Source organism: Anolis sagrei, chromosome 1 (genome assembly GCF_037176765.1).
Source record: "Anolis sagrei isolate rAnoSag1 chromosome 1, rAnoSag1.mat, whole genome shotgun sequence".
In the NCBI taxonomy this organism is placed as follows: Eukaryota; Metazoa; Chordata; class Lepidosauria; order Squamata; family Dactyloidae; genus Anolis; species Anolis sagrei.
The window spans coordinates 38,556,660-38,580,391 of NC_090021.1; the positions used below are offsets into that span (position 1 = coordinate 38,556,660).

General features: G+C 39.6%; 2 protein-coding genes across 4 annotated transcripts in view; one reads left to right on the top strand and one right to left on the bottom strand.

Annotated features, from left to right (window-relative positions):
- LOC132761385 (calpain-2 catalytic subunit) overlaps positions 1–8,680 on the top strand; it is a 56,852-nt gene extending 48,172 nt beyond the window's left edge. Inside the window, exons 20-21 of the mRNA XM_060754201.2 lie at positions 69–127; positions 7,726–8,680. Of these exons, the coding sequence (XP_060610184.2) occupies positions 69–127; positions 7,726–7,749 (83 nt within the window). The 3' untranslated portion in view covers positions 7,750–8,680. The remainder of the gene's footprint in view (positions 1–68; positions 128–7,725) is intronic.
- Positions 8,681–11,442: 2,762 nt separating this feature from the next.
- The window catches only part of TP53BP2 (tumor protein p53 binding protein 2), a 59,148-nt gene continuing 46,858 nt past the window's right edge, over positions 11,443–23,732 (bottom strand). For all 3 annotated transcript variants that reach the window (XM_060754198.2, XM_060754200.2, XM_060754199.2), the window contains 6 exons: positions 22,578–23,356; positions 18,517–18,654; positions 18,166–18,299; positions 16,905–17,071; positions 15,607–15,806; positions 11,443–12,459 (listed from right to left, as the gene is read on the bottom strand). In XM_060754198.2, the coding sequence (XP_060610181.2) occupies positions 12,418–12,459; positions 15,607–15,806; positions 16,905–17,071; positions 18,166–18,299; positions 18,517–18,654; positions 22,578–23,356 (1,460 nt within the window). In that variant the 3' untranslated portion in view covers positions 11,443–12,417. The remainder of the gene's footprint in view (positions 12,460–15,606; positions 15,807–16,904; positions 17,072–18,165; positions 18,300–18,516; positions 18,655–22,577; positions 23,357–23,732) is intronic.

The following is a 23,732-nucleotide window of genomic DNA, read 5'->3' on the forward strand; positions in this document are numbered from 1 at the left end:
TTGTTGTCCTGAAAGTGTCTGCTTTGTTATTCATACTTTATACTCTCTCCACCCTCACCCTCCCACAGAGATATTTAAGAAATTGGACACTGAGAAAACTGGAACAGTACAGATGAATCTTGTCTCTGTAAGTTAACAAGGCTGTCAAGATCTAACAGCACAGTTCTAACACAAGCTGAAGTTACTTTATACTGAGGAACAATTCCAAGTTTTATAGCTGTATTTAATTGGCAATCTAGATGAGCATTGTGCTGACATGCCAAACCTTAGATACTTTTTTTCAAGATGCCTTCTCAATATCTATCACTGTTTTACAGTAAAGGGTTTTTTTTCATGTCAGGAGGGACTTGGGAACCTGCAAGTCGCTTCTGGTGTGAGAGAATTGGCCATCTGCAAGGGCATTACCCAGGAGATGCCTGGATGTTTGATGTTCTATCATCCTTACGGGAGGCTTCTCTCATGTCCCTGTATGGGGAGCTGGAGCTTACAGAGGGAGCTCAACCCACTCTCCCCAGATTCAAACTGCAGACCTATCATTCAGCAGTCCTGTCGGCACAAGGGTTTAACCCATTGCACCACCAGGAGCCATGCGATACCCTGCAGTTCTCAGTATGCATCACCACTGCATATTTTGACGAAGTCCACTGGGACTTGTTGTCCAATATCATCTGGAGAGCCATGTTTCCCAGTGCTACCACAAAAACAGGCATGCCTTTTTGCTGAGCTAGGTAACTCTTGTTAGAAACATAAAGTGAAGAGGAAACTCAGCAGCATAGGTTAGTAGAATTTTTTACATTTTGATACAGGTTTTCCTACAAGTGTGGGCTGGTTCACATAGGCAGCACTTCCGGAGTATAAATAGTCATAGTTTGGCCTTGGAATTACAAGATAACCACCCAAACTCTGCTTCAACATAATTTCTGAAGCAAATATTCAGTATCTCATTTATAGATGAGATACATTTATACAGAGGTCATTTAAGATTACTAAATTTTTAAAGTACTGATTGAGTACTGCTGGCGAAATCTGTGCATTACCGTTGTACACATTTTTCCCTGTTAATCTTAATGCCAAAATGCTTTTTGCTCCTGCATCTCTGAGAACAAGAATATATGAATCAACATTTACAACTCCTGCTTCACATATGTTTTGCCTTTATTTACAAATATACCCACCCTAACAGGATTTCTGGAGACTTTCAAAAGCAGAAACAGCCCTGGATATTATATCTGCCCTGGCAAGAGTTATAGGACTATGTCATACAAAACACAGAGGTCTGCTGTTAGTTAACTATGAAATGAGAGGTTGCTTACCTGTAACCGTAGTTTCCCTAGTGATGTGCTGTGAATTCGCACTAATGGTACTTCTGCGCATGCGCAGCTTCGCTCCGGAATCTTCAGTTAAAAATTTAAAAGGGTCGGCGGTTGGCCCCGCGCACGCTCCCCAGTACATTATAAATAGACCGCGGCTGGTCCAACCGCCTCCCAGATCTCTTCATCCGCGCTAATAGCAGTAGCTCGGAATTCTTCTCAATCATTCACTGAAGCCTTAATACGTAATGGCGAATACTAAAGGTTTTAAACGTTGCTCTACATGCTTGAGCAACTTCCCTGATAATGATGCACATTCTCTGTGCATCGCTTGCCTGGGTGAAGGACATTTAACACAGGAATGTCCCATCTGCCAGTCCTTCACCCCGAAGACTCGCAAAAATAGGGAGATTCGTCTAAGAGCTGCCCTTTACGAACGGGCCCTTCTTCCTGAACCCCAACAACAAAGAGAAAAATCCTTACCTGACTTGACGATCCTGCATGCGGCCCTGAAAAAGCCTAAGGCAAAGAAGGCTATTCAAGGCAAGGCGGCCTCGGCGAAACCCCAGAAGACTACTGGTTCCGAGGCCGCTCCTTCGCAGTTGGTCTCGCCCCTTGAAAAGGCGAAGGGGACCCCTCCACGTGGCAGCTCAGTTGGGCAAGTGCCGGAGCCGACCTCCGCTCGCCTCGTGCGAGCTCAGGAGGAAAATGAAACTGAAAGAGACTTGGCCTCTAAGACACGCCCCGCGCGTGCGCAAATTGACAGCATGACGCCCCCGATGCCGACGCTCTCGGCTCCGGCTCCTCCCACAGTGACAGCTGTTAGCCTTGGGGAGGAGCCTGCACGGGCGTCCACAGCAACGCTTCCCTCGACGTCGGGGATGACTGTTGCTGCAACCCTGGCGCGGCGCCGAGCGCGCGCTCCTTCGCGCTCAGGTAATAAGAAGCGGAGGCGCCGGGAGTCGAGCTCCAGCGACTCTTCCTCCTCATCCTCTTCTTCTTGCTCGGATTCCTCCTGCTCTGCGAGGAAGCGCAGGCATGCGCGCGCACGGAGGGCAAGGTCATCAACAAGAGCCTTAGTGGAGGAGCAAAGTGTCAGTGGGCGCCCCCTTCCTCACCCAGGAGTATATGAAATAACTCCCCAAGGGCGCTTCATTTATTGTGGTCCACCTCCTGCCCCACATCATGGGGATGTTTGCTGTCATGCATATAGTAATGTGGACTATGGATCTAAGAAACGGAATGGGAAGGGGATTCGAGGTCGCGAACTTCTCCCTGTACAACAAGGTCATCAAGGGGCTTATTGGGACCAGAGACATACCCCGTTACCTTCAATTGCTGATGACCAACCTCCAATTGATGACGACGATTCTGATTGTTCATTAGAAGTAGTGGACCCTTCCACTGCAGACAAAGATAGGAATACCAACACAAAACGTATAGAGGACTTTACTGTGTTTACTCAATTAGTTAGCAGGATGATAACTGCTTTGAACATTCCGGCCCCAAAGCCGGCTTCAACGGTTGATGACCCGATGTACCCTTCCGACGAACAGGACAGTTCGCCATCTTTACTTCTCCCTACTCTTCCATACCTACTTAAGTTGACTAAAGTTCCTGATGTTGCCCCGTCGGCTGCTCCTGCAGTCCCTAGAAGGGTCGATCTTCTCTACAAAGTTGATCTATCATTAGCGACCTGGATTGCCCATCCTACATTACCAAATACGGTGGTGGCAGAGGCAGCTAGGGCAAAAAGACCAAAGAAATATTCAATAACACCTCCTGATAAGGAGGGCAAAAAGATTGACTCCCTTGGGAAGAAAATACATGTGGCTGCGGGATTGCTGGCCAGAATGGCGCATTATGCCACTTATTTCAGCGGATACCAGAGTTTCCTCTGGAACAATATGCTGCCCTATATCAACCTCCTGCCAGCTGAAGACCGACGTCTTCCCAAGGCTTATCAGTCCGAGGCTATGATTCTTTCTAGATTACAGAAGGACTTCGCCAAACATATGGCTGAGACATCGGGCAAGCTTTTTGCCTCTGCCACGGCCATACGGCGACATGCATGGCTGCGTACTTCCTCGCTGTCGGAGGAGAGCCGTTTGTTGGCAGAAGACCTTCCTATGACTGAGGAAGGTCTTTTTGACCCAACAACGGATGAAAAAAATTAAACAATCACGGGAAGTTTTACACGCTGCCAAATACCCATACCAATTCCCGTACCCATGGCAACCAGGTAACTTCCAAAAGCCTCGGTGGCAACAAACCCCGCCCTCGTATCGTAGGGCAGGTTTTAATGGGTTTACAGCCAATCAGGGTAATCGGAATAATTCATCTAAATTCCAATCTGGTCGCAAGCATAATTATTATGCTAAACCCAGGTATCAGCCGTATCAATCAAAGACTAAGGCCGCTAGTAATACGAGGCGTCGTCTTTGACGGATCTTATGTTTCTGATGTCTGCAGCCCCGAGGATGGCATGGTTGATTCTATTACAAGTGTTAGTATAATTTGGTATAAGGATAGACTACGGCCTTTTGCCTCAGCCTGGGCTGCCATAACCACCGATAGGTGGGTCCTCCAGATAGTTGAGGAGGGTTATTCAATAGAGTTTGTTTCGTTGCCCCCGTTGGGATGTTTGAAAGCCACACCAGAGTCTCCAGCATTGCTGGAAGAAGTTGAGACTCTCCTGGCTAAAGGGGCCATCTCCCCTGTTGATAGTTCATCGTTTGCTAAATGTTTCTTTTCTCGTTATTTTTTAGTAACTAAGAAAAGTGGTGGTTTACGTCCAATTTTAGACTTACGAGGGGTGAACATGTATATTGATGCAAAGAAATTTCGAATGGTTTCTCCTTCAATGATCCTTCCTCTTCTAAATAAAGATAATTGGTTCGTAACCATAGACTTAAAGGACGCGTATTTTCATATTTCCATGGCAGAACATCATAGGAAGTACCTCGCCTTTATGGTTGGCGACAGAGCCTACAGTTTTAATGTCTTGCCTTTCGGCCTTACTACGGCCCCCAGGGTTTTCACTAAATGTATGGCGGTGATCGCTGCTCACCTTAGAACTAAGGGCATTACGGTGTATCCATACATTGACGACTGGCTCTTGGTGGCAGATTCACGAGAACGTTTACAACTGCACATAGACCTAACTCTTTCTCTTCTCCAGTCTTTAGGTCTCGTGGTAAACAGGGAAAAATCACACCTATTACCTGTTCGCAAGATCCAGTTTATTGGAGCGATCTTGGATTCAATCCAACAGAGGGCTTTTCTGCCGAAGGACCGATTTTCGTCCCTCAAGTCTTTGGTTGTGTGTGCCCTGAGTTCAAGGGAAGTGTCTGCGAAAAAGATCCAAGTTCTGCTAGGGCACATGGCATCTACGACTGCCGTTACACCTTATGCCCGGCTTCGGATAAGGCCCATTCAGAATTGGCTTCTGTCCGTTTTTCGCCCTGGCCTGGACAACCCCCATGTGCGGCTCCGCATTCCGGAGAAAGTTCGGCGTGCTCTGTTGTGGTGGACAGAGTCGGACAATGTAACTGTGGGCTTGCCTTTTCAGGGCCCCGAACCGTCAGCTGTGGTCACGACGGATTCCTCCCTAAAGGGATGGGGCGCACATTTAGAGGGTTTTACTGCCCAGGGTGTCTGGACCCCAGAGGAGTCTATACATCACATAAATGTACTGGAGTTGGTCGCCGTAGAGAAGGCGTTAAAATCTTTCGAGATGGCATTGTTAGGCAAAGTAGTACAGGTGGTTACGGACAATACTATGACAATGTATTATATAAACAAGCAGGGGGGAACAAGATCACAGATCCTGTCAAGTCTAACAATGCGCATCTGGGAGTGGTGCATAGCCAGAGAGATACACCTAGTGGCCGTACACCTTCCGGGGGAGGAGAATGTCCTAGCGGACAATTTGAGCAGAACCCCTATGTCCAACCACGAGTGGTCTGTCAATCACAGGGAACTCAATACGATCTTCAGGATCTGGGGGTTCCCAACAATAGATCTTTTTGCGTCACAGGAAAACGCAAAGTGTCCCCTTTATTGTGCCCGCAGGAGGGCGGATCTGACCCGGGGGTGTCTGGGAGACGCGTTTCTACGCAAGTGGAGCAACGAATTTCTGTATGTGTTTCCTCCTTTCCCGCTGCTCCCGAAGGTCATCTCAAAGATTCGGAGGGACAACGGGGACTGTATTCTGGTGTCGCCATGGTGGCCTCGCCAGCCATGGTTCTCAGCCCTCCTCGATATGTCCAAGGGGAGGTACAGGAGGTTTCCAAACAGGTTAGATTTGCTAACATCACAGAACGGGCAAGTCCTTTACCCAGATGCCCATGCTTTAAGGCTGACTGCCTGGAGAATCGTTCCAGACAGTTAGGGCCTTCTGAGACATTATCTGCCTCGGTTAAGGCTATTTTAGACGCAGCGCAAAAACCATCTACAAAGCGCTCGTATGTATATAAGTGGACACGCTACTCCCAGTATATGAAGGGGAGAAATCTGGACCCTGTAAATGCCCCAATCTCGGCGATTTTGGATTTTTTAGTTTCTTTGTCTAATTCGGGTTTGTCCCTGTCATCACTAAAATGTTACCTGGCGGCCATGTCATGGTATAGGAGGAAGGAGGGATTGCCTTCCCTCTTTTCTGAATATTTGGTCAAGCTTTTCCTTAAGAGGTTTGGTAATGTTAAGCCAGCAGTGACTCCAATTGTTCCTTCGTGGAGCCTGGAGGTTGTACTTTCATCCCTTCAAGGCCCGCCTTACGAGCCATTAGCCACATGCGATATTTCGCACCTTTCTTGGAAGACCGCCTTTTTGGTGGCAATAACATCAGCCAGGCGTGTAAGTGAGATTTGCGCTTTAAGATCGGATGAACCCTACCTCCGGTTCCACAAAGATAAAATCGTGCTCCGCACGGACATTTCTTTTCTTCCCAAGGTGACGTCATGTTTCCACATGTCCCAAGAGATTGTTTTGCCAGCCTTTTTTCAGTCTCCCACTTCCCCTATGGAACGTGGTCTTCACTTGCTGGACGTACGTCGGGCAGTGGCCTTTTATCTCAGTAGAACTAAGAGTATGAGGAAAACGCCAAGACTGTTTGTAAAATACAGGAAAGATGCCTGCGGTCTCCCTGTTTCATCGCAACGTCTATCTTCCTGGATAGTGTCTGTGATCAAATTGGCCTACAACAAATCGGGACGAGAGCTTCCGGTCGGTGTGAAAGGACACTCTACGAGAGCGGTGTCTGCAACAGCTGCTTTCTGGAAGGGTGTACCTTTGGATTCCATATGTCGCGCTGCCACCTGGTCCACTCCGCTGACGTTTGTGTCGCACTATAAGCTGGATCTACAGGCCAAGAAGGATGCAGCTTTTGGTCGTGCAGTGTTGTTTTCTGCGGTGGCATGACTCCCGCCGTCCAAGGTGGGTAGCTCGCTAGTCTTATACCATTAGTGCGCATTCACAGCACACTCACGTAGGGAAAATGAGAGGTTGCTTACCTGTAACCGTAGTTTCCCTAGTGATGTGCTGTGAATTCGCACGGCCCCGCCCATCCTCCCCGCAGTTTGTCATGCCTCCTCCTTCTGACTGCTTTAGCGGCGGAAGAGATCTGGAGGCGGTTGGACCAGCCGCGGTCTATTTATAATGTACTGGGGAGCGTGCGCGGGGCCAACCGCCGACCCTTTTAAATTTTTAACTGAAGATTCCGGAGCGAAGCTGCGCATGCGCAGAAGTACCATTAGTGCGCATTCACAGCACACTCACGTAGGGAAACGACATTCTACTCTCTTGGTGTATCGTCGTCCATTGTAACTTGGAGCAAGTTACAATTTTCCCAGAAATGTCTCTACATGGCATATGTATGGATGGCCATGATGGAGTTGGGGGACTGGATCCCTTCTCACCCTTCTATAATGCTCCCAACAAAGAAGCAGGTGGAGCTTTTCCGTCTGGTACTTCCATCTGACACTTTTGCCAGGGAAAAGTGAGACCAGGAAGTCAATCAAGCTGACGTTCCACACCTCTGGAGTAATGTTTAGACACAATAATAAATCACAGTCTTTATCTAGACATAAGCCACAAAGGAATGAAAGATACACAATTTTGGCATTTATATTTAATCCAAAATTTATTATAAATTTCAGTCCCAGCTACACACAGAAAGAATATTGCTCATTCTAACCCCTTTTAAGATGTATTTCTTAAAGGCTGGTTGAGGAAATGAATTTCCAGTTTATTCAACAACAAAACTGACTTCTCCATTTCTTTGCCTCAATTACTTCCTCGGTGCGAGATAACTTCCTTTCAGGAAGTGACTATACACTGCAACTAAATTAGTTCTGAACTTCACCAGTTTTATTAAAAGTTGTTTATATCATGTCTCTTTCCTCCTGTATCATAGTGGGTGTGCTTTACTATCATCTGAAGAAGGAATGCATCTCATTTGAAAACTTCTGTCAGGACCAGAACATCATTTTAAGACCAATGTCAAGAAATCAAAGAAACTACTTATATTTTAATGCTGCTGTATACATTCGATTGATGAAATGGTTTGCCTGAGGTGGGGGGGATGCTGGAAAAATAAAATGATTGCACAATGGGAGTTGGTTAACTTGACAAATTCATTATACAAGCATTAACTTTATATGCAAAAGTTTGCTTCAGCTGCTTCAAAGTGTGCTATAAAAAAAGTAAACAAAACACAGCTCAGCCCAGATCTTTTAAGAAACTGGCAGGTGAACGCCACCTCCCTGAAAGATAATATATTTCATTCTGCTTTTATTAAGCATTATAAACACTAAACAAGTATCTTAATGCTAGGCAATAAAGCAGTTACATAGTGAGCTTCTTATTGTGATTTTATCAAGCACTGATTTTCAAGCAACTGAAATTTAACTCATAATATTTAATAAATGCATTTGTCACTGAAATATAGGATGGTAACTGTGCCATGTATCTACATGACATCCTATAATTTTTATTTTCTTCTAATGATTTTAAGCTGTATGTTCTTTTAAAATATGGACTATCAGTTGATAAATCAAAGTAGAACTACCCCAGTTTTATCAGCAAGATGCCTATATAACTCAAAAAAGCTTTGCATTTGCGCAGAATGCAACAAATGCCAGATTAATTTCAGATATATGTACAGATACAATGGCAGCAGGGGATCATAATTGTAAAATGTATGTTTCACTTACAACACAAAGCAATTAAATTATATAAGTCATTTTCTTTTCATCAGGTGTTGAACAATACTTGTACTTCCTAATTTAGAAGGGTTTAAAAATATTAAGCCAGTAGAGCTAGCAATTTTTTAACTGTTAAGAGTGCAATAAATTTCTTGGGATACAGTGCCTATTTGTCTGCTTTTGTTCTACCTATGAATGTAACAATCTGCCCTTTCAGAAAAGTATAATGTATGATATAGTTGGATACTGTTAGAATTATCGCTCAAAACTGCTGAAGAGACTCGCATATTGCAGGCTCAGACACAAGTTAAATGTCATTTCAGTAATTTAAATTCACAACCAATAACTATATACTTCAGCTAAACTCCACTACTTTTGTGGTAAAACAAATGGTTTAACATTTCGTTTTATAGTTACAGAGGATGGCCCCACTAAGTGGTGGTAGAAGAACTCAAGCTTCAAAACCTGAATCAGGTTATGCCAAAATTTCAGATGGGTATTTTTAAGGAGGAGCCCGCAACGGTGTAGCGGATTAAACCACTGAGCTGCTGAATTTGCTGACCAAAAGGTTGGCGGTTCGAATCCAAGAAATGGGGTGAGCTTCCAATGTTAGCCCTAGCTTCTGCCAACCTAGCAGTTCAAAAAAATGCAAATGTGAGTAACAGCGCTCCATGCAGTCATGCTGGCCCCATGTCTATGGACAACATTGGCTCTTCGGCTTAGAAACTGAGATGATCACCACCTCCCAGAGTTGGACATAGCTAGATTTAATGTCAAGGGGAAACTTTTACCTTTATCTACTTTCAAAGAACAAAGTGTCAAATGGAAGAACTACATTAATTGCTTTTAATAAATGCAGCAGATGATCTTTAAAGGAATCTAATACAACAGCATTTACTGTCCTCAAAACAAGTATAACCACATTTTAAGGGTAAATTTCCAAACACCATAAAAACGGATTATTTTGTTTAAAAAAGAATGTAGTTAGTACTGTGCAGCGAAATATTTTTTAAATCAGATGGAAGAATATGATTAACTTCCAAGTTCTTTATAAACCAAAATGATCTTTTTTGGTTTATAAAGAAAGTTCCAAAACAAAGTTCCAAAACAAAAACCCAATTTGTATTTTTAAGCTGTATAAACAGCAAATGCCAATTATCTATGGGCATTCTGGGATTTGAATAGAAGTGGGAAAGTAAATCCCAAAGTAAAATGAGAGATCATTGGAAAGTCTTATAACAGCCATGCTCCTTAAGGGAAGATAAAACTGAAACTCTAAACATCAAAAACAATGAAGGTTTCTAAACCAGAATGAGGACCAATGGGGCAATGTTCTACATCTACCCATGTATCTCTGTCCTCTCCCTTCTTCATGTCAGAACATATATCCCTGTGCCCAAGAGAGAGCAGGGATACTCAAGTGGGGGCCTGCTGTAGTTCCACAGCCAGGAGAAAAAACATCATCCTCATAGATGTTTAGCGTCCTCACATATTCTTCCTGGCGATCTAGGAGAGTGATGCTTCCTTTATCTGATGGTGAAACTAAATCCAAATGCTGCCCAAGTGCCCACCGATCCACTTATTTCATTATGAGGCTGTGCTCTGATGTGGAAAAGATTGTTTGCATGGGAGATGGGGTGATATCACTGCACCAGGAGACACTACTGTTTTGTCCAATGACCAAGGAGGATGTTAACTCCTTGGTTTTATATATCAAAGAGTTAACTTCCTCACATATCACCAAAAGGATGCCAGTATTTCTCAGTATGTATCTCAGCCTGTCACACACAGTCTTCCAAACTATATGTCACAATATGCGGATGTGTCACACAAACAATGAGAAATGACAAAAATCTTGGAAATGTATGTTATCATCTTACAAATAATGTATATACTTGAGTATAAGCTGATTCGAATATAAGCCAAGGGTGGGAAATGTAGAAGCTACTAGTAAATTTCAAAATAAAAATAGATAGCAATAAAATTACATTAATTGTGGCATCAATAGGTTAAATGTTTTTGTATATTTACATAAAACTAATTTAAGATAAGACTGTCCAACTCTGATGAAACCATTATTCTAACCTTCAATGTAAATGTGCTTCCATAGCCTTCCAATAATAATAAAGAGAGCAAAATAATAAATGTAATAAAATAATAAATATAATAATAATAGAGTAAAATAATGGAAATGTAATAACAGTAATAATAGAGTAAGATATAAATGTAATAATGGAGTAAAATAATAAATATAATAAAATAATAAAGAGTACAAAAATACATGTAATAAAATAACAGAGTAAAATAATGTAAATAATAATAGCAATAGTAAATAGAGTAAAATAAATGTAATAAAAATAATAACCTAGTAAAATAATAAATAACTTGACTCGAGGGGGGCTTTTTCAGCCCAACTCAGGTTATACTTGAGTATATACAGTAATATCTTTTTGAAATATAACAAAGATTTTCATGAGGTATGTTGTGTCCCATACATTTTGTTATTACAGTTTATGTATGTGCCCGTCTCTTATAAGGACTTGGTTTAACTTCTGGTTTGCTAGTAAAATCGAATTACCATGTTGCAAAATGATGCATGTCTAAAAAGTGTGACACCAACACGAAATGTCTGGAAAGTTCTGCTCTAACACGAAAAAGCTGTTGTGAGACAGACTGTATTACAGTTATATGCATTCAAGCAAGAAGGTTGCTACCAGTATTAGAGTCAAGTAAACATTTTTGCTACTTCAGGATTTCTTTTTCAAGCATATTAAAAAATGACCCAGAGCCAATGGTAAAAATGCATCAATTTGAAATAAAAACGATGTGGGCTCAGATAACACACACAATGTAATTTATAAAAGTTATAGGTCAAAAAGAACATCTTCCAAAACTAATAACCAAAGAATGCTGACAAGACAAGGAGCTGCAAACTGTAGTCATTTAATGTGTCGATGTCAGCATATGAGGACAGTTCAATGACAGAGCTGTGTGGCTGAGCGTTACCAAACTTGACATCAGACAAATTGGTATTTCTAAGACCAAAATTTAATCACAGTTCAGAATAAAAAGGCAATTGTAACAAAAATGTATGATGTAGTCTACACAGGTTTTTTTTTCTATATTTAATATCCATGTTACAAAAGACAAGAGACAAGATTTTTAAAAAACACTCTATGAGCTACAATACTAGTGGTACAGCATATATTCCAAATATTCTGGAACTCTAAAATGCTACCACACTCTTAACATTATTGCTCAAATAATGGTTTAGGTCCTTAATTTAAGATGCATTACATTACTTTTATAATGTTACCTCTGCTACTAAGACATCCTATAATCAGAATGTATATTATTAGTTTCTGTATGAAAATAATCTGACTTACATTGAACCTGCTACAGAGAAGAAAATAAAAGAGTTTAAGAAACGGTTTGTTTAGAACAGTGGTTCCCAATTTTGGATCCCATTACCGGAGAACAACTCCCAGAATCCTTGACTTCAGGCCATGTTAGCAGGGACTTGAAATCCAATTAACATCTGAGACTCAAGTTCGGGAATAACTAGTTTGGAAGAAAATAATTATTTCTTTCCTGACGGCATATCTCAAAGACAAAAAAAAAACCCGTCCGCAGAAAAAGACCACTGATTAAGATCAATCTACCTAAACAGGACCATATCCATTTGCTTCAAGGTAGCATTCCAGACTGGGGAGTATTTTCCACCATTTGTGAATGCCATCAATCCTTCATCTGTTTTCATAGCATATTCAGCATTGCTTTCATGTCACATTGTAAATCTCGTGAAACTGATGTCAACACAAAGAGAATGCATTCTTTTCTATTAAAAAAAAGGATAAATTCATCTTGTGGCGGGCACATCAGAAAATTGCTTCCACGTGTTTTCATGCCAAGCTTCTTTGCCTTGGCTTAATCCTTGGGTAGAGCTAGAAAAGAAAGGGTTGGAGAGAGAAATCAAAACAATCAGTTCAAGGTGTAGAAGATCTGTTTAAGTAATTATAAATACAGAAAAAAATATTTCAGCAGTGTTCTTATGTATCCCCTTATTGATGAACTCATCTGCATAGCTACAATTCTCATAAAGAAAAAAACCCACTGATGTATAATAATTATTGAAATTGGGAAGAACATATTTTGAAAATAACATTGAAATCACAATTAGCATTGACATTTTCTTTAAAATCACACATTTTGATGCTGTGATTAACAACTACGGTAGTTCAATTGGCAATTTACCTAGAGCAACCACAGGGGCAAAAAGCTCTTTTGGGCCCTCCACTACTAAGAAAATATCTGGTAGTAACAATGGGCTTACAATAAACATAGACGGTACAGTGTAGCACTCTCTCTCCTCTCTACGGAAGAGTTTAGTAAAGAGTTTAGTAAACTTTTTTGGCCTGGATGAATCTGAGGAAGTTTGTTCATCACCCCCAGGCCTTTTTTGTGCTCACCTCAGGATTACTAACATTTTTTTAAAAAAAACACACACACACAGGGGCATGGGGAGCAAAAGCCACATTCTCCAAAAACAGAAATGCAGATCTGTGTTCATTTTTAAAATAGTCACATTTAAAAAACATCTGGACCCACAGTTCACAGTTTACAACAACCCACAAGAGTTGTTCACCCCTAGTAATTGCCTTCCGATACAGGACAGAGTATATGGTACTCATTGGAGGCTACTTTCTGTCCATATAGTGTCTGTTGCCAACCTTTGCACAATAAATAAGATGGGTACAAACACTGTATATATCAAGCCAAGGGAAGATGGTCTTTCTTCCGTTTCACAAGAGCCATCACTTGTTGTGCAGTTTCATTATAGAGCACTTGCTTCCATAACCTTGAATTAGAATCAAAGCATTAAGAAAATTTCCAAATTCTGATGCCACAACCAAAACACCAGTGGGAAATATTGTGTTCTGACTTATGAATGAGCAAACTATAAGTAACAAAGGAAGAGTTCTAACTAGTGATGATGACAGGTCCGAAGACATGATTTTAAAACAAAGAGAAATAATTTATTTGCACAATACTGTGTGTTGTTGAAGCAAAGAAACAAAGAATTTCTCCTTAGCCTGTGACAATCATATTTTTGGATTCCAAAGCTATGTTGGCGAGAAAGGTATTTTCAGCACAAATAAGCAGATGAATTTCTCACTATAGCCGGCAAATAAATTGGTGAAGACAATACATTCTGTTCATAAAGCTTATTTTAAAAGGTCTAGCTTCTAGTCTTCAAAGCTGGCTTTTGTTGGAAAATGGTCATGTTTGTGAATCCATGGATTATCTGTTAGAAGATGCCAGGCATCAAATATCAATCAGCTGAAACCAAGACAAGTTAAGACTCTGCCAGCACTGAAGGATTATCTGCTGGACCAAAGATACCAGACATGTATAAAGAGATTAAGAAACTGAGGAATTATAAATAATATTATGCCAAAGTCCATCTGCTAGAGTTTTATTTTAGCATGAAGGGCAAGAATGTTTCAAGATATTTGCCCCATTCCTGCAAGGGCAGCGCCTCAGAAAACAGAAAAAGAGAACTGAAACACATGTACCACCATTAGACATCTGGCCTCTTTTTGTTTCTGAACTTCTATTTGTTCCCTATAGTTACTAGCAAACACATAGAGAAAACTTATATTTTTCATAATTAGTTATATTATGATAAAAACTAAAAGTGAAGCACATAAAGATTAACATGTTTTACTTGGCATAGTTTTTATAGCATGCAGCACACTTCAAGATGTATATAGACTATTTGGCGTAGGGCATATAGCCCACTTTCTGAGCAAAAAAACTGCACAGAGAAATCTGAAATGGCAATATACTAAAAAAAATAGCAGGTGAAGAATGAAATCAAAGCAGTCATTCTTGAACAAAAGAGTCTTAGAGACAAATTTCAACATGAAACCAACCAATAAGAATTCATCTTTCTTCAGAATTCCATTACATCCACTCCTTAAGCAATTCTCACTACCTTCAGTTTTCTATTTCCTCTCTCACACCTTTCTATTACAATCCCTTGCCCATTACATCCAGAGGTTAAATAGTAACTTCTGTACCTGGACAAAGGCTTTTCATTACCTTACGAATGTTGTTCTGTTTATGCTAGGATGTCCTTCTCATCTTCCACTAATATTGATTATACAGTGATAAGCATCAACATTTCTAGATTCTGAGTTTCTATTTCTCCACATCCTCCCCCAAAGCTGGAATTCACATGATTAGATCAACACTCCATTAATATAATGGAAATGGTCTGCAATCCATGAAAACTTAGCCAAGTAAAACATTTGAGACTTTAAGATGCCACAAGAATTTGGTACTTTTGCTGCTACAGCCTAGCAAGTTTAACCCATATTGAGATATATTATGATGTGTTGTACATGGTTTTATCCACCATTATTTTATGGCAAACAATACAGTATAAACATTTAAGCAAAATAATATTCTTAATAAAATAAATGATGGAACACAGGTACAGTGAACTGAATTGTCAACACAATGTAACCATGTAGCCATCTGCAACACCTTGTAGGGTCAATTGTTTAAAGCACCACAGGAAGAATCACAATGAACTCAGCAGGATTTAATATTAATTATTATTATTAAACTTTATTTGTACCCCGCTAGCATCTCCTGAAGGCCTCAACAAAACAATAGCATAACAAATACAATTCAAATGCTGATGTTGTGCCATGAAAACCCTTTCATGAGGTAGAAAGATAAAACCAATTCTCCAAGAATATAATTTGCTATTATATCCACCATTCTGACAAATTGTTTTCCCTATTTAAAAGGTAGGTAGTCTGAAATCACTCTTAAAACAGCCCTTCCAAGAGCGATTAATTTAAACCATTATGGCTCCAAATCCAAACAGAATCAGATAATTTATAACATGATTACAGTCTCTCTCGCTTCCCCCACCCCACCCCACCCCACCCCCTTTCTTTTTCTTCTCCTTCCTTTTTCTCACATGGTTATAGTTAAGATACAGCCTGGGGGAAAACATGAATACATACAAAGCCAGAAGAAAACTCAATAGTCTGACTGTAAGTATTTCCACCTACCCCGAGTAAGTTACGTGGCACATATCCTTCCTTGTCACTTAACTGTGCCCACCACCACTCTATTTCTTCTTCATCTTCCCGGCGAAGAACTGTCATGCAGTCTCCTGCTTTCATAAACAGTTCATCATCATTCTGAGCTTCATAATCCCACAGAGCATAGACCACTCCTTTGTTCATTATTCCCATTTTCTCTTGCACACCTATATCAAAGAAAACAAAACTAACCAACTCAATCATAACAAAACATCATTCCACAGTATTTCTTGTTTAAAATATTTATCTGTTGCCCTATATCACATCACATGCTATATCACACGGTACAAGGAAACTCAACCCATGTTATTGGCAGCCACTACAACACCTTCAAAACTGGTGTTATGTGGTTTCTATACAGTAGTGCAGACAGCAATCTGGGTGCGGCATTTTGCACCGTGCATATCATCAAGGGCAACCCGCATACAACATATTCCAGGAATCTAACTGGTCTACATAACATAAAATATGAAAACCATACTGAATCTTGTCAACTATAATAAAAATTAGAACTTTAAATCTACTTAAAAATTAAACAAAAGGTTATCAACCTACTAGGTGTTTTTAAACAAAAAACAAGGCTAGAGAATACCTAAACTATAATAGGATCAATAAAAACGAATAAACGATTAGGCAGTTTACAGTGAACAAACACTAGTGGATTTCCAGTTTTAGCTACAGTATTTCAATCCAAGGAAAAGCAAAACATACAATTCTCATTCTAAAACACAAATGTATTAAATTTTTCACAATAATAAACAGACAAATAACTTTCATATTCATTTGCAGGACTTTTTTCTTTGACTTTGCATCTGACCCAAAGCCATGATATTTGTAACCAAAGTGTTATCGACTCATGAACATACTACCATCATTGTACTTCTAAGTTGGTATTCTAGCTTGAGAAAGAAAACTTAAAGGGTTTGCACTTTCAGATACAACAGCAAATCCAAGAGTAGTCACCATAATTCAAGAGATATGAAGGACCTGAACCTTAAAAAAACCAAAAAAGGAACAAAATTTGTTCTGAACAGAGATTTTCTCAGGAAAATAACAACAAACGCTAAAGAATGTCTACACAATCAAGGAAAATTTATATTTAAGATACTAATCATGAGAGCCATGGACTATGCATGTTTTATCTTGCCAGATAATCTTGAAAACTGATAATCTTTACTCTGTTTCTTCTAAATGCATGTGAGAAAAGGACATAAAAGCACTCTGACGAAGTTATCATTTTAACAAATTCCATTTTTGGCACATACCATAGAGGAACTGAGAACACTGTGTATAACCTTCTTCCATTTCTTCACATTTATCTGCTGCAGTCTGCATATCACTGTAGGTTGTGGCAAAAACAGCAGCACCTGATTCCACTAAGAATTTACACACTTGGACATTATTACAAGATGCTGCACAGTGCAATGGGGTCCTAGAAATTGAACAGAAAAAGAGAAAAAAATGAGAAATTGATCTTTGCTAAATGTTGTTACCATGGATGTATTGTTGTTGTATTCGAGCAATGAATGTTTGCTTTTTATGTTTGGAATCTGCCCTGAGTCCCGCCCAGGGGAGATAGGGTGGAATATAAACAAAGTTTTATATTATTATTATTATTATTATTATTATTATTATTATTTACTCGTATCTTGGTATGTGGGGGAAATAGTTCAATTATTACTGGTAAAAAAAGGAAAACAAGAAATTTTGATCCCTTTTATGGTTTTAGACGGGAAAATAGTTGTGAAAAATCAACATGTGTCTCCATTTCCATTTATGCTACAGTATCTGATATCCACATTTTGAAAATCCAAAAAAATGTAGAGACAGAAAAGTTAACAAAGTTTATTAGAGATAAGACATGTTGAAGATGAATGGAGCTTAATGATTAGATTGCTGGAATTTAAATGGGAGTCAGAATCAATTGGTAGTTTTATGTATCTGTACGAGCAATATTTAAAGTAGACATATATTCTAGTATAATGAAGGTTTAAAAATTTGATAGTTGTAGAGGAGAAATTATTGTATCATATATAATTATAATTTGGCAAGTTTGGAAGTGACATATAACCTCTGTATGTTCAGTTAAATTTAGTCTTAGATCTAGAATATATGTTTGATGTTCTATATTGTTGTATGTATTGTTGTGATTTTTTTTGCTTTGTGTATGTTTGTTCTCCTAAACCTTAAATGTAATTTTATATAGTTAAAACTTTTATAAAAATAGATTTGCCTTCAACATGTTTTCCCTTATCCCACTCAGTTCTCCTCCTCACTCGCTGTTAAAGTGTTATGAAAAAGAAGCATGCCTGCTTCAGAATTGCATTTCAGGGTTATTTAAACCATTGTATTCAATTGATTATAACTCCTCCCCCCATCCCCAAGTTTACCAGGGAGTTTTTGTATCAGGCCGTGAAGCAACAATGGAAGTGAGATTATCACCTTGAATTCAGTCTTATGACATTTATTAAATGTGGGCAGCATATGAATATAACATGGGCCAACTGCAAAATAATCATTCCTTACCATCCATCACTATCTGCAGCATTTACATTTACACCAAACTGTACCAGGAATTTTACAATCTCTGTGTGACCAGCACACACAGCATTGTGGAGCGCAGTGATACCTTCATCATTAGGCAAGCTGGGATCTTCAACCTACAGGGCACACAAAAAAGAGGGCCTAAGAATTTAAGCAATTGCTTCCATTTATCACATTTTATATACTTTATTTTTATTGTATCTCCATATTTATTGCATAGGAAAACTTGTATTATACTATCCACAGAAAGTCTCTTAAATATGACTGATTCAAAATATCACAGAGTTTTAAATGCAATTCAAGCTTTATCCCATGGAAACAGGAAATGTATACCTCATAAATGATTCGCTGTACAAGATCGAATTCTCCCTCAAGAGAGGAATCTAGAAGCAAAGCAAGGGGATTGAATTTCACTCGCATTCCATGGTCAATCCTGTCTGATCCGATTTTACGTAGGTTTGTCCTCTTACCCTGAAAAGAATAGTAAGACATTCATTTCTAAATTAAAGCAAAACAACATTGAGGCAATCCTATATCTACTAAAAGGTAAAAGTACTAATCTAGCACAATCAATTGTGTTATTACAAAAAAAAAACAGCATTTCATCCACATACTGGACATTGTGGGAGACACAATGCATATTTAAACCTAGGAAACATTTCGTAATGTAACCGTTATAATAGCTAGCCAGCTCCCAAAAATGTTCCTATTGCTCTAGATATACTGCTCCAAGAAAGGGAGATACAATTCAGTGAACAATGAGGAGTAATTGTAGAAGAATGTTGTACAGAATGAGGAAATAGATTCAAGAGCAGCAGAAGCAGATAGTCCAATGAAGATGTGCATGCATACAAAGACCAGACAAAAGAAGTGCCTTCATAAGTATAAAAATTGATAGGGAGGAGTTTTAACACAAGAAACATGCATCTTTATTAGTATAATAAGAACGAATCATTCTCTGAGTGGGCAATAAATGTTCTTATCCCATTTACAATGTTGCACAATGTTCCATCTAAGCAAGAGCTAGAAGTAAATGGTTTGTTGTTGTGTGCTTTCATATATTTTCCAACGTATTGTGGCCTGAAGACAAATTTAGCACAGCGTTTTCTCGCTAAGATTTCTTCTGAGGGGGGTTGCTTTTGCCTTCCTCTGAAGCTGATAGCTATGAATTTCCCAAGGACAACAGTGGATTTCCATGGCTGAGTGAGGATCTGAATTCTGTTCTCCAGAGTCCTAGTCCAGATCTCAAATCACTGTACCACGCTATCCTCCAAACAAAATATTCCTAGAAGTCAACATTTTAAGCATTCAAGCAGTATGCCCACTAATAATCTAAAATTCTAGTCAATATCCCAGTACAAATATCTTCTTGACTTAATTACTGTATATACTCAAGGATAAGCTGACCCGAATATAAGCCGAGGCACCTAATTTTATCACAAAAAATTGGGGAAGTAGTAGTAGGTGAGGGTGGGAAATGCAGCAGCTACTAATAAATTTCAAAATAAACATAGATACCAATACAATTGCATTAATTGAGGCATCAATAGGTTAAATGTTTTTTGAATATTTACATACAACTGTGATTTAAGATAAGACTAAGACTGTCCAACTCTGATTAAATCATTATTCTAACCTTCTTCAATGTAAATGTGATTATGTTTCCTTGCAATAATTGCCATAGTTTATTTTAACTATACATTTTAGGGGAAATGTTGTGTGTATATTAATGAGGACAATTGGAAAAGACTTGCGCCGAGAGAGGAGAGGAAGGCATGTGCTTCACCTAGAGAGGAGGAGGAAGGCACACACTGCACAAAAAAGGAGGAGAGGAAGGTGCACGCTGCTCAAGAGAGGAAAGGAAGAAGAGTTGGGTTGCTGTGCAGAGAGATTAGGGTCCTGGCAGAAAGGCGTGGGGCTGAAAGAAGCCCCTTTTTTCAGCCCCACACCTTCCCACCAGGACCCTCACCCTAGTAAAACCAGAGGGGGGCTTTTTCAGCCTAAAAAGGGGCTGAAAATCTAGACTTATACTTGAGTATATATAGTATTCAAAAGTGTCAGTACTTAATAAGATTACTATTGGCACAAAACCACTGTTTTTAATAATAAATTATTGTTATGGGTATATTTCACTTTGAGGAACTTACTGGATCAATTTTACATTTATTTTTTTAAAGTTCTGATTCTGCAGCATGCGATGCTTGAATTAGGAATCCTACATTTATAATAATAATAACTCCAGCTAGTTGAAAATGAGTACCAAGCCCTTTCCAGAGGAGTGTGTAAATCTTTGACAGGTGCCACAATAAAAAAGATAAACAAAGTGAGTCATTTGAGTCTTCAATTCATACAGTGGGATGGAGGAGACCTCTCATCTTCACAGAATCTCTTTTCAACAATTAAAAATCATTCTGATTTTTCAAGAATGGGAGGAAGAGAGTGTTTTAAGTGTACTACTCATTACCACCCCCATAGTGAGATTGCTTGTCTGGGCTTCCATATTAAGAAATGCCATTTCTATCTATTCCCAAAATCTTTCAAAGGATTTGAAGCAGTACAGCAGGAGCTGTGAAAAGAATGGTGAAGCTGTTCAAAACTGGAAGGCACAAAGAAAGTCTAAAAAGTTGAAAAATGTGAATGATAGCATGAGACATAGATAGGGAATGCTACAATGAGGTGAAAGGGTTAACATAAAGAGGAGGAACATCTGTCACTGGGCATTGCATGTAACCCATGAACACATAACAAATCTGATATCAATATACAGTAAGGAAATTGACATGACCTACACTGCATTCTCTTTTTCCTAAAATCAACAGGATACCAAGATTTGAAAAATCTTCAGGTTCAGAATTACAATAAGCTCTGCATTGTTTCATAATGGGTCAATTATATAATAAACCAACTCAAAACCTGAAACTGAAACTATTTAAATACTTTGTGGGATTGCATATAAAATAATTATATGTCGCTTTTGGAAGCAATTTAACAAATTATGTGACAAACGAGAATCTGGGATCATCTTCTACTTGCTTGCTGCTACCATGTACCTTCAAGTTGTTTATGTCTTATGAATGCCCTAAGATGAATCTATCACAGTTTTCTAAGCAAAATTAATTCAGAGGGGGTTTGTCTTTTGCTAAGATAGTGTGACTTATCCAACGTCACCCAGTGGGTTCACATGGCTGAGCAGGGATTCAAGCCCTGGTCTCCGCAACCAATCTAATGCCCAAATAACCACACCACCATGGTTCTTAACCTGCTAACTTCTGTTCTAAAGATTCAAGAAATACTTGGTACTTTAACTTTCCTACTATGTACTGTGGTGTGTGAAGAAATAGTCATCAAGACTATTTGACAATTATTATTTTTAAATTAGCCATATTGCCAATAAGAATTTAAGTTGAGCAGTGCACTGGAACACAAAAAATAAAAATGCAAAAATTGCATTAGGGAATAAAAGACACTCCGAGAGGATGAACAGTCTTGCATTTGTAATCTGTCAGGGGAGGAAGGAGGGGGCAGAAAGAAGAAAGCCCATTTGTTCCTTTTGTTGCTACAGTTACTTTTTCTGTGATACATGCTCTTGCTTTCTTCAGTAGTTTTCACTTTGCACAATATCTCCATTAAACATTGCAGAGGGCATTTGGTATCATTAACATAATATTGCTTCAAGATAAAATGCGAACTGAATTGTCATTTAGGAGACATGAGACAATTACGGTAGTTTAGATTTGCCCCTTTGAAATAAAAACCTCTTTGACAATAACAGGGACAATCCACTGAGCCTAGTATTATTCCCTCACACAAACAGAACTCTCAAGAAACAAAGACAGAAGACAGGAGTTAGCATCAAAGTGCAAAAGATAATCAGGAAAAGTGTGTCAATATGGAGAGCATCCTGTTAAGTGGCTTATGTCCTTTTTTGGAAGGAGCAGAGAAAGCTATTCTTTAGTCCTTTTCATCACATCCAAAATCTGTCCCAACCACTCCCAAGTCCCAAGAGGCGTTGCTACAGCTGTTTACCACAAGCGAGGGAAGGGAGAAGAAGCCAACTTAAACAATGAAGATGTAGCAGTCTCAACTCAAAGAACAAGGAAGGTGTACTCCAACTGTGGGCACACCTTCGTTTTCCCCTCCTCTGACCTGAGACCAGCTGTGCCTTTCTCAACTGAACTAACTCCCCTGTGTCTCGCCTCCAAATATAGCAACAGCCTTTCTGGGGATTGACAGCTGCAGGAGACAGAGAATTGCATGGACAGAATGTCACATTCTGCCTACTGGATTTAGGATCTTGACCCTTGGTTATAAAGAGGTCCTATTCTACATAAATGGCGCAATGCACAATTTCAATCATAACTTCCTAAAATAAGAAACACAACTTTTTTACTTACAGGTGGTAAAGAAAACTGTCCAGTGACCTCAGGAGGCCGCATACTAAATGAGTCCTCTGCCAAAGTCTCAGGTTCTCCTGAAGGATATGGAGGTGGTGGATAGGGGGGATACTCCTCCATGTACATTTCCATAGGCAAGGGTACATCTAGACTTGGTTCCTCCATTTCAGGCTGAGTAATGGATGTGTTGTCAGGTATGTTCTCAGGAACACTATCTAGTCCTGATGAAGGGAAAGCAGCTGTGTTCTGATCAGAATTTGGACTTTCTGCCTCTTCTGCAATAGCTGGCTCAGGTGGAGGAAGAACCACCTCTTTCACAACTTCTGTGCTTAGGTAAGGGTTTGGGATTTCTGTTGAATCTTCAGTAATGGCTACCGAAGTTTGCTTTGATGGGTATGACGGGGCTGATATAGTCTCCATAGCAGCCAAAGTTGTTCTCTGGTACAACAGCTTTTGAATATTAGGCCCATTAGGCCCTTCTGGCTCAGTAATGGAACTACGTTTCTTCAGTGGCCGTGGTGCATTCGACAGCTTCTTCCGAAGGGCTTCAAGATCTGCATCACTTTGATTTCTGTAAGGATTTGACAAGAAAGGCAAAAGCTTGGTTGGGCTAAGTGGACGAGGAATGCGTTCTGTTTCATTGTTTTCATTGGCTGAAGCAGTGGTCTCCATTTCAGGCTCTGGACTGGATGGTTTTCCTTGAGTGTTTGAATAAATATTCTCCATTTGCTGCTGTTGATTTGGGGGGCCAGTCCCAGCAATAACTGGCTTTCCATACACTGCATAGCAATTAAGAAAAAAAAAACCTGTCAAATTCTTGACAAATAAAACAAATGCACTGATTTCATCGAAATAACTTTACATAAATAAGATTGCACAAAATCAGTAATTTCTGTCAGCAGCCAAACCATTATACCTGTTATACCTGTCAGTCAGACACACTCTCTAGCCTTGAGGAATATAATATAAACAAGTACCTATCTTCTTGTTTTTCTTAATGACGAAAGTAGCAATCTCCCAGGGTATTTTGGACAACAAATCCCCTACAGTGATTTCGGGAGTGCAATAATCAAGGGTGCAATCATCTTATTTTCATCAATACTCAAGTAAAAAAGTCTAACTAAAACCAAGGGTTTTTTTTTTTAAAAAAACCAC